This window comes from Camelina sativa, chromosome 2, assembly GCF_000633955.1.
Source record: "Camelina sativa cultivar DH55 chromosome 2, Cs, whole genome shotgun sequence".
NCBI lineage: Eukaryota > Viridiplantae > Streptophyta > Magnoliopsida > Brassicales > Brassicaceae > Camelina > Camelina sativa.
This window is the reverse complement of record NC_025686.1, coordinates 26,382,916-26,399,769: the sequence shown is the minus strand read 5'-3', so window position 1 is coordinate 26,399,769 and position 16,854 is coordinate 26,382,916. Positions and strand designations below refer to the sequence as shown.

The 16,854-nt window shown below is 34.0% G+C and overlaps 2 protein-coding genes and 1 pseudogene across 2 annotated transcripts in view; 2 read left to right on the top strand and 1 right to left on the bottom strand.

The window, feature by feature from the left end:
• Nucleotides 312–3,648, top strand: LOC104740280 (annotated as a pseudogene).
• On the top strand, nt 6,693–11,802 carry LOC104740269 (protein CHROMATIN REMODELING 24). The gene is made up of 22 exons (XM_010460820.2): nt 6,693–6,779; nt 7,305–7,621; nt 7,784–7,914; nt 7,997–8,051; nt 8,213–8,305; nt 8,402–8,565; nt 8,639–8,729; nt 8,843–8,974; nt 9,077–9,154; nt 9,279–9,386; nt 9,472–9,543; nt 9,637–9,717; nt 9,805–9,923; nt 10,009–10,120; nt 10,202–10,270; nt 10,358–10,452; nt 10,543–10,674; nt 10,755–10,820; nt 10,908–11,049; nt 11,127–11,231; nt 11,340–11,379; nt 11,469–11,802. Exons 1-22 carry the CDS (start codon nt 6,728–6,730, stop codon nt 11,597–11,599), a joined length of 2,385 nt encoding a protein of 794 aa, XP_010459122.1. The 5' UTR covers nt 6,693–6,727; the 3' UTR covers nt 11,600–11,802.
• LOC104740258 (hydroxyproline O-galactosyltransferase GALT6-like) overlaps nt 15,024–16,854 on the bottom strand; it is a gene marked incomplete in the record, with an annotated part of 3,576 nt that continues 1,745 nt past the window's right edge. The window contains 5 exon segments of the mRNA XM_019238091.1: nt 15,024–15,380; nt 15,491–15,598; nt 15,688–15,861; nt 15,959–16,087; nt 16,193–16,474. Coding sequence (XP_019093636.1) covers nt 15,168–15,380; nt 15,491–15,598; nt 15,688–15,861; nt 15,959–16,087; nt 16,193–16,474 — 906 coding nt within the window.

The following is a 16,854-nucleotide window of genomic DNA, read 5'->3' as shown; positions in this document are numbered from 1 at the left end:
TGGGATAAAACATGAGCGAAAAGGTTCTAGTTCGTTGGACGTGCACATTGTCACATTATATTGAACTTAGTAAGAGTAACTAAACTAAATCAATCCACTCGTTTTTTATGTTGGACAATTTTAGTATTTCTTATAGACAATGGGCCCTTAAGGCCCAAAAAGATAGAGCACAAAAGAAAAAGATTAAAAAAAAAAATCAGACGACGCCATATTATCTCCTCTTCGTGTGACCACCACACAGATACACACGCAGTCACCAAAACACGAAAAAAGAAAAAACTCCTCTCTACGCCTCGATTTGAGCAAAACCTGATTTTACTCTCTCATCATCTTCATCGTTCTCCCTTCTCGAACGATTTTTTTTTCCCTGCTCATCTATAGTCCCTTTTCCCGCTCCCGCCGATGATAAATCCCAGATTTCAGGTTCAATTTTATTTCCTTAGGTCTCAGGGAACACATCCTCAGTGGTTTTTGCATAGTTATGGGTTTAATTGATTTAGTTAGCTCGAAGTTGATGAGTAATTAGATTCATTATCGAGTGATTGATTTTTTTTACTAATGTTCTTGTTGATATATGTGTTGTCGTTTACGTTACAGAGCCTGCTAATGAGGTTCAGCAAGCTACTACTATAGCTCAAGAAACATTTAAGCAGGATCCTCCAACATCTGTGTTTAAGAACTCTGAACCTATACGGGAGGATCAAATTCAAAACGCTATCAAGTTCCTTTCGCATCCGAGAGTTAGGGGATCTCCTGTAATTCATAGAAGATCTTTTCTCGAGAGGAAAGGTCTCACTAAAGAAGAGATTGACGAAGCTTTTCGCCGTGTTCCTGTAAACACCTTGCTTCTTTGTTTTTGGAACTCTCTCATTCCTCTCCTTGTTTCAATGGCTTACATCTGTGATTAATCTTTTTTGTTTCATAGGATCCACCACCAAGCTCGCAGACTACTGTTACAAGTCAAGGTAAACTTAACGTGATGGAAGCTGATTGTATTTGTTTGGTTGTTCCTATGATGATTTACTATACTGGAAGCTAATTGTTATGTTTTCTTACAAGCAGATGGACAGCAAGCTGTGTCAACTGTTCAGCCACAAGCTATGCAGCCTGTAGTTGGTGCTCCTGCTCCACTCGTTGTGACTCCGCAGGCAGCTTTTCTCTCTCGGTTTCGCTGGTACCATGCTATTCTTGCTGTTGGTGTACTAGCAGCTTCTGGTGCCGGAACAGCTGTTTTTATTAAGGTATCGTGAACCTTTCTTCATTTTATATGCAGTATGTTAGGTTATGAATTTACTTAGTACATCGAATAATTGGCTGATGGTTAGGTCATTAATGAAATGGAAACAGACTATATAGGTTATGAATAGGTAATGAATGTCATACCTCTCACACACACTATTTCAACTCTACCACCAGAACATAGTTGTCAAAGAACTTTAGTGAAAACAATCCCCGTAAGAGTTAGTTAGGGTGTTAGAAAGTTGTTACTACCTTTTTGGCTTTTACTGATTGCTAGATGTGTTTCAACACTATGCAAGTTTATAGTATGAATCTCCTTGACTCCTTCTACTAAATTAGAATCTTATTATAGTAAAATTTGTTTGTTTCAGAAATCTCTCATACCCAGATTTAAATCCTGGGTCCAAAGAATTATGTTGGAAGAAGAAGCTGACCCTCTGAAGAAAGCCGATGCTAAACTTAGCTTAGCTGAAGAAGCAGTAGCTGCAGCCTTTGGCTGCTTCTGATGTAGCCAGTTAGTCAGGAAATGATGATAACAAAGAATGAAGGTAGATGTGTTTCTGCAGTTTATTATGTAGACAGATGTTCCTTCTTTTCCTCTAAATTCAAATCTGTACATTGCTTCGTTCTCAGAGAGGAAATATTTTGAGGACTTAACGCACCTGTTAGGTGTCCAAGTACAAGAAATGAAGTCATTGAGCAATAATATCCGTAAGCTCGAAGGTAAGTATTAAGTCTCAGTATTCATACAAATTTAAGTTTGAACAACTCTTATCAAGATTCATTGAGGGTCTAGTTAGCTAATGTGTTGGTTGATCTTAAGAGTCATTGTGAAAGCTTTTTGATCTGAAGAGTGTTATCCTATTTGTGTATTTTACTTTCAGGACAATCCAGCAACATTTCAAAGATTTATTCAGCTGATCAAGAGGTTTATAATGGTTCAGTCACTGCAGCAAGGGTGAGTTTTAAGATTTTGGTTTCATAAAACTTTGATTCATAGATTAAGGGATTACAAACACAAAGAAAACCTCAAAACCACCCCACAGAGAACAGATTTACTTCCTCCCTGATTGCTGATAGACCTAAATAGTCTGATGTAAACCCCATGGCATAACCGCATCAACTTGAACTTGATAATTAACTAATAGAATTACGTATCATAATGCTTTTTGTAATATTAGGAACGTTGATATGTGATGCAGAAACCCTATACATATGGCAGCAATGTTGATTATGACACACGTTCAGGTTCTCTCTCTCTTACTCTTTTTGGTTAATCTGCATTACGGTTTATTGTTTTTGGTTAGATTATTCTTTCTAACTAATGGATAATACAACACGATCTGCATCTCCTCCTGCGCCTTCAGCTGATTCTTCTGGACCCCCTCATCCAAAGTCAAACATGGATGTAAGTTCGCTGTAGAATTATGGATTTTCAATGAATCTTGTCCCTTAAATTCCTAATGATCCTTGTTAACATTTAGTTGAATATTGCTGATGCTGCAGATAATGTCTATGATCCAGAGAGGAGAGAAGCCTTCGAACATTCGGGTAAGCTGACACTTACAATCCCTTCTGGCACCTTTTTTGGACTAACCATAATTATTTGTTGTCACAAACGTATTCCACTTTAAAATCTACAGGAGATTAATGACATGCCGCCCAATCCGAACAAACCACAATCAAATCCACGCATAGCTCCCAAATCTAAGGTACAAACTGAAAATGTCCCTGAATGTTAATTTAAAGCTAGATTCTTTGTAATGAATCTTGGTCAAATGTGTGGAACTGAACTTTTATTATCTAAGATCTCTTAAACTCGTGTTCTCTCTTGTTACCAGCCGTGGGACAATGGTCAAGCACAGCAAGACGAGAGTTCAAATGGTCAATGGTGGCAACAGAAAAACCCTAGATCCACGGATTTTGGCTACGAGACAACAACAGCGGCACGTTTCACCACTAACCAGAATGAAACAAGTACAATGGAACCAGCAGCTTTCCAGAGGCAACGGTCATGGGTACCTCCACAACCACCTCCAGTTGTCATGCCAGAAGCAGCTGAGGCCATTCGCCGTCCTAAGCCACTAGCTAAGATAGACCAAGAAGCAGCTGCTAGTGATGACCAGACAGGTGTGAGCGATGAGTTACAGAAGATCACTAAGTTCTCTGAATCTGGTTGTGATGGATCAGAAAGTATCCAGATCACAGAGATACAAGAAGAACCAGAACAGCAACATATCAGCCCAGAAGGAAACTAATACCAATAATTATTAGGGTCTCTTAATTTGTACCTGAGGTTTGCCTCAGTTCTATGAGGTTTGCTTGGAAGAAAACATAATCACTGAAACATAATTATTAGTGTGAGAGAGAAAGTGAAGGGAAGAGGAGGAAAAAGAAACTTTAATTTCTTTTGTTTTTCCCGGCAATAGAAGAGAGAAGAGAAGAGAGACTCACTTTTTAGATTTCTTCGTGGAGAATTAAAACCCGAGAATGATCCTGTGTGAGGCATGTCTATTTGTACCTGCACCTACACATTGTTTAACCATTGATATGTCGACACGTCAGCTTATAACGCAAATTAAATGATCCAGTACGACGCATGTTCTTGTGCACCTAGGAGTTACCAACCAATGATGCTGTACGGGCGGATATGATTATAAAGAATTAAGTTCCCAATAAATCGAATGAAGTTGCTGGATCAGATGGTTAAAGCTTTGATTCAATTTTTGATGAACCCGAGTTCGAATCTAGAGTCTTACATTTTTTTTTAAAACGAAATTACAGCATCAAAACGACGTCGTTTAAATTTACGATGCCACTTCATCTAATACGTGTCATCTGAGTCAGCTTTTGACTATTATTTGTTGATTTTGACTTTGAAATCAGCACTTTTTATAAATGGGTATGAAATTTAAATTTATTTGAGTATAAGTAGAAATTAGCACCGAAAGTTTGTACAGGAATAAATTGGCACTTTTTGACAACCCTTTTTCCCATCATTGATCATCACTATCAGTTTTGTATTTTCATTTCGTGTCAAATCTTTTATAGTTTTCTTAGCAAATAATTTTTAAAACAATTTTTTAACGTTCTTCTCTAACAATTTTTTTATATATTATATATATATATATATATATATCAAATGAACTAGTAGTTGAAAGTAGTTTTCTTTTAAAAAAATTTGCATGAATAAACCACAATCGTGATCGCACATTCCGGTTTAGATTAACTGGTTAGTCTCTAAAATCGAATCGACAACAAACCGGCCAGATAGACCAGTGAAAGGGAAATATAATACGTTTGAACACCTACGTCAACCATATAATACACTTTGTGAGCAATTGACAAATTGTACCCCCTCCTCAGATTGACACTATTTGATTTCAGGTTTATATCCTTAACCGGCCAGAACCAAAACAAACCTTCTTCTTTTTAATATTATTTGAGAAGTACATGCTTGAAAAAAAAGGTTAAAAATGTACTTCTCAAATAATATATTCAGCATGAATGGGGATTAAGTTATAATTGCATTGGTTTTAGTAAATAAAATTTGCATGAAAGAAAAACTACGACTTAAATATGAATTTCTCGAATCAAGAAAGCACTTAAGGAAGTATAAGACCTTTTACCATTATGATTGTCTAAAATTAAAATAGAATGTACTACTACTAAGTAACACTTCCATTAGTCACAGTTTGGTGGGTTTGTACATTTATATACAGCAGAAGCAGGTTGCTTGTACACAGGAACGCTGTTTGCATCTAAAAAAAATCTTTACTTCTCCTGGTCCAAAATACAACTCCGAGTGCCTTGAACACCAGCTTGTAACACAGATAAGTTGTGTGAATCAGGCGAAACAGTTACGACCGTGTGTCCTCTGAGTACTGAGTCTCGAGAATAGACACGAGCTGCGACACACGCTCGAATACGTCTGATACACTCTGTTGGGCGTACCGTCGCTTATAGGAGGAGGTTTTGTCTTCATCGATATCGAGTCCAATGCATATTTTACACAAGGCTCGACTATATAACATCCCCATAGTTACACATATATGATTTGATGTATAAGGAAAAAGTATATTTCGAAATATTATACGTACGTATACATGCAATAGTTAAAAAATATGGATAATTAGTCAAATAAAACATTATTATTATTTCAACAAGCAAAATCAATTATACTTATAAGTCAAAATATTATTTAATATTCAAAAATAGCAAAAGTACTAGAATATTCTAACATAGTCGATTGCTTACGACTAACGAGTGAAGTTAGTTGCGTAGTTTACGTTCAAGAAATTTCGTAAACCAAAAATAGCAGAGAACAAGCTAATTAAACTACTAGGATTATGCACGGTGCCTTGTTAAGGACGAAAGAAACAGAGGAGATACAAAAACAGAGTCAGCATCAAAGACAGTAGTTGACGAAAATATATGGCAAATAAGTTTATGATTTGAATATATCGGAAAGATAAAGGTTATATCGAGTACTCGTTAATTACAGTAAATATATTTGAATCGTGGCATGTGATATTTGATTATGTTTGTAAATATGCATGTAATCAAACTAATTTGTCTTTTTGTTTTCCCTCGTAACTAGTAATCAAATTAAACCGTTAGTTAGTGATTATCATCTAAAGTTTCTTTAAAAAATACATTTGTTGACGATCCATGTCATACGTACGTGACAGATTTGTAATTCATACGCAAATGCTTAGTAAGTCATATACTGCAACAAACCTACCAAAGACTTAATTAGATGATCATATACATACACAACCTACAAATAAAATAGTAACACCCATGACATTTTTGTTGTTGTTTTTGTTTTTGCAATTTTACAACGTCATTATTATTGTCTAATAATCATACATGTGATTTTACAACTCTTAGCACTTTATAATGGTCAACGTTGTGGGAAATTATAACGTGCTAATTAAGTATGCATAACCAAAACTTAACAATTATATAATCGGATCGTGTTTAAACTGTAACCGGGTAATAAGGTTAAAAAACTGTAACCTGCTAATTAACATTAATAACAGTATATATATTTAAATATATATATATATACTCAACAGTCAACCCTAACAGTTAATTAACATTTAACCGTAATTGTATCAAAAACAGTTCGTACGGTTAACTGCACAATTAAATAAATATACGATTAAACTTTTAAAAATATAATTATAACTGTGTAATGCAAAGACATATGTAGATTGTTTGGATAAAGTTTTTCCCTCATATTAAAAAATAAAAAAGTAGTACAAGAATTAGGTAATTCGTAAGTAATCAAGGATTATTGTACTAAACTTTTTTTGAATCTATCTTCGTTATGTATTTGTAGGCTCAACAATTTGAGGCCCAACAATATGAGGCCCAACAATTTGAGGCCCGAGTTGTATATATATATTTTTTTCAATAAATATTAGACTCCCGGATTTCATATTAAAAAAAAAAAAAATCGTTTCGAAAAAAAGCTTCGACAATGAAGAAGAAGACGAGTAGAGAGAAGAAGCTACTGGGAAGTAGCAGAGATGGTAAGCGAGATCGAGATGTTAAAATCCTTGAGTTCCTTGCTTCGATACTGAATTGCGATCTAGTTTTTGTTGCCGTTTTGTCTAAGTCTATCTAGATTTGGATTGAGCTCGTTCGTTAGATGTTTCTACAAATGGATTCAGTTCTGAATTTTGTGTTTGGAACAAGCGATTTCAAGTCTACAAGGATGATTTTGATGATTTTGGTTGTGGTTCGTTACTAAATCTGTTCATCGGTTGCGATTTGTATCTCGAGTGTGTCTCTGTGGTTTGATGTTTTTGAGATTATGTTCTAACTTTGGTTTCAGATCTATACTTTTTTTTTTTCGCTATGAGCTACTTTTTAGTTTTTGTGTTGGGGCGATTTCTTAGTATAGAAGTTTGATTCTGTGTTGTGTGTGTATTCATTACTAAATCAGTATCTCGAGTGTCTCTCTGTCCTTTGATGGTTTTTTTTGTGTTGTCTTTGAGGTTTTGTTAGATGATGAGGTTGATGATGATGCTTGGTTGTGTATTTTTTTCTTGTAGATGAGGAGCAAAGAGTCTACGAAGGAAATATCGACAGGTCAATGGCTTTCATTCCGGAAAAGTCAAACTCAGGCAAAACGAAATTTGGTCCTGTAAAGATTAAGAAGCCAGTTAAGACGAAATTACCTCGATCTCAAGACATCACTTTTACTGGATCTGGCTCCGGCTCCAATGTGTTATACACATTGCCAGGCAATATTGCAACGAAATTATATCCACATCAGAGGGAAGGGCTTAAGTGGCTTTGGTCACTTCACATAAAAGAAAATGGTGGTGGTATTTTAGCAGATGATATGGGCTTAGGGAAGACCTTTCAGGTACTAAATAAATCTGCTTTTTTTTTTGTTTATACAAATGGATTCAGTTCTGGATGTTAGTCGATGATTTTGGTTGTGATTCTTTACTAAATCAGTTCATTGGTTGCGATTTTTATCTCGAGTGTCTCTCTGTCTTTGATTTTTGTTTATTTGGACTATCAGATGGCTAGCTTTCTCTCTGGATTATTTCAGTCGAAACTTGTAGGACGAGTTCTCCTAGTAGCTCCCATCACGTTACACCCCCAATGGATCTATGAATTAGATCGTGTGGGATTGAAAGAACTCACTAAGGAGTAAGAACGATTTTCTTTGATTCATATACTGAACTGGTTTTTAAAATACAGTGATTATGATTTTCTTTCTTTCTCTTTACAGATACCATGGCACTTCCAGGAAAGCCCGGGAACAGAATCTTAACCACGTTCTGCAGGTTCATTATCTTTCTTCCGTTGTCATCCTGAGAGATTTCCACTTACTGCTACCCTTTCCTGTAGTCAATCATTTTTATCTGTACAGAAACATATTTTCATATTGCTTCTGAAGGATTAAACTGATACATTATATCATTTTGTTTGAGAAATTTTTTTGTAGGGTCAAGGTGTTCTTATCACAACCTATGATATGGTACGGTGCCATACCAAGGCATTGCAAGGTACCAAATGGGATTATATGATTCTTGACGAGGTAAAACTAATCTTTTACACAATTAGTTGGTATTAGTTGCTATAATTTATATGCACTATCATCTTAGATGTTATAATGTATCATTTCATCTTACAGGGACAAGCTATTAAGAACCCTGAAACCCAAAGGACCAAGAGTTTGCATGAGATTCCAAGTTCTCACAGAATAGTAATAACTGGTACACCCCTGGAGAACAAGCTCGAGGAAATTTGGGAACTTTTCAACTTCACGTGCCCTGGCCTCCTTGGTGACAAAAAAAGGTAAGTAGTTACTTGTGAAAAAAATTCTGATAATTAATACCAGCTTTGTATTAAACCCTTGAAAATTTAACAGCTTTAAGCAAAGATTTCAAGACCATATTGTTAAGCAGAGTTACAAAAGTTCTTCTCTTAAAGAACAATCAAAAGGGTCAACTGTAGCAAAGGTAGCTGAAAGAAATTCAGTTCAATTCTAAATATCCATTGCTTTTTATTAGGTTTTGACATATGTTGATCTTACCATTTTTACCTTTTTCGTGTTTCCTCTTTTGTTTAATAGATCTTCAGGGAGGAAATTCAACCTGTCTTATTGCGCCGACTAAAGAAGGATGTATTTGGCGATGATGCTGGCACATCCAGACTCCCAAACAAGCATGAACTTGTAATATGGCTTCGTTTGACTACTTGCCAGGTAATTATATCTCTGTAACAGTGGGCAATTATATCTCTGAAGATTTAACTTGTTAGTTCTATGTAACCGTCTGAATCTGAATATTCTATCTCTTTGTTGCAGAGGCAACTATATGAAGATTTCTTAAAAAGAAATATTGTTCTGTCAGACTTTGATAGTACATCTGTAGCAGCTCTGACCGTAAGTTCTCTTGTTGTTTTTTTGTTTGTTTGATCAGATCCTTATACACGTTCCTTATTTCTGTTTAGGATATATGTTACATAGGAAAATGGTTACTTTATAGTTTCTGTTTTTTTTGCAACAGATTCTGCAAAAAATCTGTAACCACCCTCTCCTCTTGCCTAAGGAGACAGTTTTTACATCAGAAGAAGCAGGAATGTCCTGCAAACTGGCTTTTCTAATCTCACTATTGGTAAGATAAGATGAAATTTGGGGCTGAGTTGATTAGTGTTATTTGATTTTTGTCTATAAAATCAATGTCACAATACTTTCTACAGGGACAATTGATTCCGGAGGGTCACAGGGTTTTAATCTTTTCACATTGGAGCCAAATGCTCAATTTAATTGAGGTTAGTAACTTTTTTTTTTACTACACCATTATCAACAAAAAAAACAGAAACGGTATTTTGAAGAATTTTGTATGTGTTACTTGGAACTTTCAGGAGTCTCTGACCTCCAACAATTTCTCATATTTGAGAATTGATGGTGGTCAAAAACCCTCTCAGAGATTGAAGACGATTACAGTGAGTTTCTCTCCTTTCATTCCAGAGTTCGTTATTTTCTGAGTCTTCTGCTAACAGTTGTATATATAAACTCTGAATATTCTCTAGGACTTTCAAGTAGGTTGCGTCGCTCCAATTTTTCTTTTAACTTCACAAATAGGTGGGGTCGGCCTTACTCTCACTACAGCAGACCGTGTGATAGTGCTGGACCCTTCCTGGAATCCAAGGTCAGGATATAAATTGTATATGATGCTTATCGTTGCACTGTTAATATTTGTTAGTTTCTTGAAAGTAAGTACTTCGATAATGCAGCATGGACAATCAAATCATCGATAGGGCATACAGAATAGGCCAGAAGAATGATGTAGTTGTTTATAGGTTGATAACCTCAGGAACGGTTGAAGAAAAAGTATATAGAAAACAGGTATATGTAACATATTTTTGTTCATAAATAGGAGTTATTTTGATATATATGATCTGACCTCGGTAGATGCTTTTTTTTTAGGTATTCAAATCAACTTTGTTTAAAACTGTTACTGAGGATAAAGAACTATTCCGCTACTTCAGCGAGAAGGTGAATTCTGCTGTAAATGCAAGTCTTAAGTGATTTCTTTATTTGTTTCTTCTACTTTCTAATTGTTTATACCAATATCTCTCTTAGGACCTTAAAGAAGTTTTCATTATTACCAAAGGAGGATTTGATGTATCAGCCACACAACAAATGCTATACAAAGAGGACTGTAAGCAGATCAAACTGTAAGCAAACTCTGAATTCTGATCAAAAAAATCTGTGTCATGATGCCTTATTTCGAATATGAATTCATTCATATTTGTTTGTTTTGACAGGGATGAAACTCTAGAATCCCATGTAAAGTTTCTTGAAACTCTTGGCATAGCTGGAGTTAGCCATCACAGCTTACTTTTCTCCAAGACACCTCCTGTTCGAGCGATGCAGAAATATGAAGAAGAAGAAATAAGGTGACTCCATGTTAGTTACATAAACAGATTTCCTTTCATCTTTAAATCCCAGTTTCTGATTCGTTCTTCAACTTATAAAGGAGAGGAACAACGTCGTCCTTGGGAAACCGATCCTCAACTATTTCACAAGACATCGTAATCAATGGGTATAACCACCAACAGCGTTTAGTCAAATTTTTGTTTTGTAATATTTTGTATCATCTATCACCCATTTTGAAAACCCATTCTGGCAGGGCTGACTATGCTCACAAACCAAAGGATGTGATATATGCGAATTTGTTGAATAAGACAGTCAACAGTTCCCCAGTCGAAGAGGAGGAATTCTCGCAAAGCTACATTAAAGAACGGATCAGGCATTATTCGTATCTATTCAAGGTATGATTAACACTTTAATCATTGCAACTTTTTAAATTCACTCGACAATTGGGAGTAATGTTTTGATAATGTCACAGTGTGTCAAAGATGATATTGGTGATAAAGGGGCCAAGATTCAGACAGAGATTGATAAATGGACTCGATTGTTAAAACCACCCCCACCACCGCCAAAAGAGCAAGAGGTAACACTTCCTTCTGTTGTTCATAAAAATTGGTGCAATGTATATGTGTTTTCGTGTATATTACATTTTTTTCCATATTTATTGTGCACTGATGGTAACCTCTCTCAGATGGTTGCACCACCACCGCCGCATAGGCCAGGACCAATAGGTATATCTTTTGTTAATGCTGCTTCTAACAAATCAATACACTTCTTTTTATTTAGTCGTCAAAATGATTCTTTAAAACATGTTTTGCAGCTTCTTCATCTCGTGTTGCTGCTACGGGCCTTGCTTTTCCACCCCCACCTCCTGTGGCACCGCCGCTTCCACCAGGACCACCTCCTGTGGCACCGCCGCTTCCACCAGGACCACCCCCGTGTTCAACATAGAAGAATCAAGAAACACCCCATAGTTAAAAAAAAAATATATGTTTAATTAGTCATCGGTGATAACGAGAGAGAAGGAAAGAATAAGAAAAAAAAAAAAAAACGTGTAATTTTTTTTGGGTTTTCTCTAATATTTTACCCAGTCATATTGTGACACATATGGTTTTGTCAGAGTTTACATCTATTATTTTTTCTTTTTCGGCCAAGGATCAGCTTAACTCATAAATTATTATCATTCTCAAAAAATTCCAACCATATCAACAAACAAATTCAATCCGCCTTTGATGATATTATCATGAAAAGAACAACGTTTTAACGAATGTTTTATTTTGTTTTGCAACATAAGTAAAATTAAAATTACATAATAAATAGTTGCATTGTATTATTTTAACTTGGAATAAGAAATAAAATAAAAACAAAAATAATGGTATTTAAGTTTCCAAGTGCATGTTGCTTTCAATCTTATCCATAAGATCCACATAGACGAACAAGTTAATAAACCCTTCGGTCTTCCTTTGATTTCAATCTTCGTCAAATCATTCTTTTCTAGATCATAAAAGAGAATGTATGAAAGGGAATCCAACTCAATCGGCGCCAAGATAACTTCGACGTTTTGAGTTGTGTCTCGTACCATCAATCGAATGTTGGTATTGACCATATGCATCTGACAAGGCGGTAAAACCAGTGACTTTTTCGACCAGTTTCCAGCATCTTTCAAGACCCATAAGTCCGCATAACCCTTTCGTCCAATATTGGTAATATCAAAAATAGCTGGTTTCCGATCATATTGTATCAAACCCGCTTCTTTGCCATATTTAGTCACGACATGAGGGTTATGCAGACTTATGGGTCTTAGAAGATGCTGGAAACTGGTCGACAAAGTCACTGGTTTACTTGAGATGCCAAACAAAAGAATGAATATTAATAGAAAGATGCCACCAAAAAAACATCCAATTTAGATTGGTTCTTTAATATCAATAGGAGATAATTGTACAACCAAAGCTATATGCTATAATAATATGCTATCAAAAAAATACAAAACCAAAAATCTCTTTAGAAATTCATAATAAAATTTAGATTTTCCTAAATTAGTTATTAATGATTTTTGTTTTGGTAAGATACCATATTAAGCACCCATGGATCTTGGATCTAATTAGATAATCCAACTGAATTTTTCATCAAAACCATTTTAACCTTATTAATTTAAAAAAAAACAAAATCTAAAAACAATAATTAGTGGCAATTGGATAAGAGCCATAATTTTTGAATTATTTATTTTGTACCTCTCTTTTAATATTATAAAAATGTACGCTTAATTTTAAGTCATGCATCATCAAGATTTTCCAATAATCCATCTCTGTATCAAAAAGATTGTTTTTGTAGAGCTTTTGTACAATTTAACAAAAATATAGTATATTTAATGTTTATTTAGTTATAAATGCATTATTTATTTATACTAAACCATTTCTCAATTAATGATTTCTTAAAAAATTACAATTTATTAACATTAATTGACAACTAATCCAGTATGGCTTGATACTATATCTATATTAACATTTTTTAAGTACATTTTGTGTTATGCCCTTTTACTTGTAGTTATTTAAAAAATTATTTACAATCTTAACCCCTAAAAAATTTCCTAAAATAACAATTACATCAGATTTTGTTTCCTAAATATTTTACATTCCATTTCTACTAGAAATGTAACAAACTACAATCAATATTTTATAGAAACAGAAGCTATACTATATTAATGACACTTTAATTGTTTTTTGAAGATATCATATCTCTAAATTCTTTACAAACAAATAAAACAACAATTTAATTCCTATTTTGTTTTTCAAAACATGTTAGTTTCGATTCTTAATGTAGATAAAAGTATTAATATAGATAAAAACTTTGATTCTCATTTTTTAAATCATATTTTTGATATATATATAAACTTAATAAAAACTTTAAAATATTATAAATAAAAAATTATAAAAAGTTTAAAATACTATACTGTGTGGTTATATAGTAGAACGAGTTATAAAGAAGACATGTTGGAATTAATAAAATATCATTAAATTTGTGCATAAACACGGGTTAAATCCTTATTTTATTATTTGTCAACACTACTAATATAAAAATATTTGACATATCAAATCAACTTACTTTAACTAAGATTTTGTAAAATAAGTAAATTATTATGAAAATATGATTTAATCACAGCTTATAAATTACTTATTATGTATTTAGATCATTTATTTTTTTCTAATAACTAAAAAATCAAATAGAATCTCAACAGTAAATAAAACAAACTAAATTTAACAAAAAAAATAGTCACACAGTGTACCTCATTTTAAAAATAAATATTAACATTTTAACCGTTTGAACGGCTGAAAATTTTAGTTATTCTTTTATTTACGAAACAACCATATAATTTAACAAGAAATACAATATAAGTTATAAATAATAATAAAAATTATAGACCCGTGGTGTACCACGGATTAAAGTCTAGTATTAATCCAATGTTGAGTCATTTTTACATCAAATACTCCATTCTATTAAATCGTCAAAAATAAACTTTCTATCTACAATAAAGGAGTCAAAAACCGATAAATTTACACAGAAAATTATAGATCAGTGTAATTTATGTTAGTTTGGTTAAGTCAACGTAGTTTAGTTGAAGTTGGGTCGACATGGATGGTTCACCTAAAATACCTTGGGACTTACTAATGTATGTTATCAAAGAGGTTTGGAAGATTTAACAAAAAAAAAAAAAAGTTTGGAAAATTTGTTTATATAACTAGATTTTACCTCGCGGTACACCGCGGAGCTATATTTTATTTCAGAAAAGAAAAATTATAATTTGATTAGTAGATTAACTATATATATATGATTATATGACTAATGTTTTGCATATTTTAAATCTTTATCCCTTATATTTATACATTAATTAAAATTTAACCCATGTTCTAATATTTGATTAATAATATTTAAAATTTATGCTAATGTTGTTATAACCCGTTTAAAATAAATCCTGTTTTATGAGATTTTTAACATTTATAAATCTAAAGATTCATAACATTTTAATTTTTATTAAGTTTAACATAGAAATAATCTTTTTTTTTTGAAATGGTGTTAAAATAGAAAAAGGTATATTTATTTTATTTAATAATTTAGATAGAACTAACTAGTTTCTATAAATACATTTTGAATTTATTTAGAACAATTAAACCAAAGTTTATGGCATATACTCCTCTAACAATTACTATGTATAACAATTAGTTTTTATTAAAACAATGAATTTAAGTAAATATTTAATGTTAGTGGCATTCTCTGTAAATAGTATTGAACTTCAAGATTTATTTCATAATTGTTTCAAAAAATGTATATATAGATACTACTTTTTAAATTTACAAATGTATTTTAATTTAGCTAATTATTTGATTTTTAGTTTTTTACTGTAGTTTATATTGACTTCATCAAAACGCAAGGGATAAGAGGAGATATTATACAACCAAAAGCCTATAAAATATGCTATAAAAAAAATACAAAACCAAAGAGAAACGGATAGTTTTGGTTTGTGTCATCTCATGTTGCAGCACTGAGGTTTGCCTGTCAAAACCAACTTATCCCACAAGCAAATCATCTGTCTCGGTGACTGATAATGCGCCGTCAAGTAATTCTCTATGCAACCAAACTGACAAAACCTGAGGCTGTGAATGTAGTCCACCGGTTTTGTACCATTGTTGAATTGTTCTACCCACATTCCCACACTCACATCTTCCATTTTGAACATCTGTAGTTTCAAGAATGTGAAAAAGGAAAAAAAAAAAAACAAAAGTTACAGAAATGTATATGTTCTATTTCGAATAGATTAGGAGGTAGTTTCAGTTGCAGCATACATACCCTTAATTTGTGTTTCTCAAACTCTTTCACTATGAAGCGAGAGATATCGTTTGATAATATGTATCCCGGGCCATTAGCATAAGGTGGATAGTCTTCCTCTGGCCATTCCTGGAAAAACAGATAATGTAACATTAACTTTTGGATTCAATGAGAAAAAGAAGAGATACAAATGATTCTTTAAGATTGTAACTTTGCACCTCATACGTAACAGCCCATTTACCCTGGCGGAGCGGTTTGTGATAATAGTTGATGTTGCCAATGTATAGACTTCTATCCGCGGGCGTTCTCTTTGCTTCACTAAGAACCGCATCCACTTGTACAAATGTATCATCATCACACTTCATGATGAATTTAGCAGCAAGTTGATGAGCCTGCAAAACAGAGAATATAGACTCTTTACCTATATTGAATCATTGAAACACACAGCATCAAGTGTTGAATCTCATTCTTTGAATTAGCGGGACTCACCCCGTACTCGCAAATTGCAACGGTTTTGAGGACGACAAGGTCATAACTGTCCATGTAAGGGACTATAACTATATCCCCAAAGAATTCAGCTTCCTTCTTTAGCTCCACATTCACTTCCTTCCTCGAGTGCTGTCCAAAAAAACACCTGAGTTAAGCTTGCAATTCGATATGTAAAGCACTTAACTTAAAACTAGAGACCAAGATCACATCACATGTAAATCAGTCTAAACTCACCAGTGCAACAAAGAACCGAGCCACTACTTTGGAAGATTTAACGAGATTATGTTGCATCCATGACCTCCTCACAGCCATCCTCTCAGCAAAATGGTTACCAGCAGAAAGGATGCCAATGAACATTTCAACTTGCTCATCAGGAAGTGATGGGGCTTGCCAATTGCTAGAGAGCTCAAGATGCCTCTGAGGAGCAAAACTAGGATGCGAAGTCGGGAGAGAGCCAGCGAATACCGAGTGAACATCTATGTCCCCGTTAATGGTTAGACCAGTAGCATCCTCAAGTGTAAACCCCTTCATACATAGCCAAGAAAACACCCACATAGACAACCATCAGTTCACATCAATTACTAATCAAACCACAACAAGTTTAAGCCAACGCAAAACATTGCTTACAGTTCGGTATGGGAATGAAGTGACGTGCTTCCCATCGACACTAACATGATAGCCTTCCAATCCAGCACTAAGAGTAAGCACGAAAAGCTTATCAACTGTGAATGGAAATGGCCATTCAACAGTTACTTTCTTGCTCCGACCTATTAATCGACTAAGCCACCATGAAGCCGCCTTGCTAGACTCTTCTTTAGATGTAATGCTATCATCACGAGCCCATTTCTCGCACTTAACCTGACCATCAACTACAACCATTATCACTGATTAGTATC

Coding starts and splice junctions, on each gene's coding strand:
- LOC104740269 (XM_010460820.2), top strand. CDS start 6,728: ATGAAGAAGAAGACGAGTAGAGAGAAGAAGCTACTGGGAAGTAGCAGA. Junction 9,387..9,471: donor CTTTTCTAATCTCACTATTG/GTAAGATAAGAT, acceptor TACTTTCTACAG/GGACAATTGATTCCGGAGGG. Junction 10,271..10,357: donor TCCGCTACTTCAGCGAGAAG/GTGAATTCTGCT, acceptor TATCTCTCTTAG/GACCTTAAAGAAGTTTTCAT.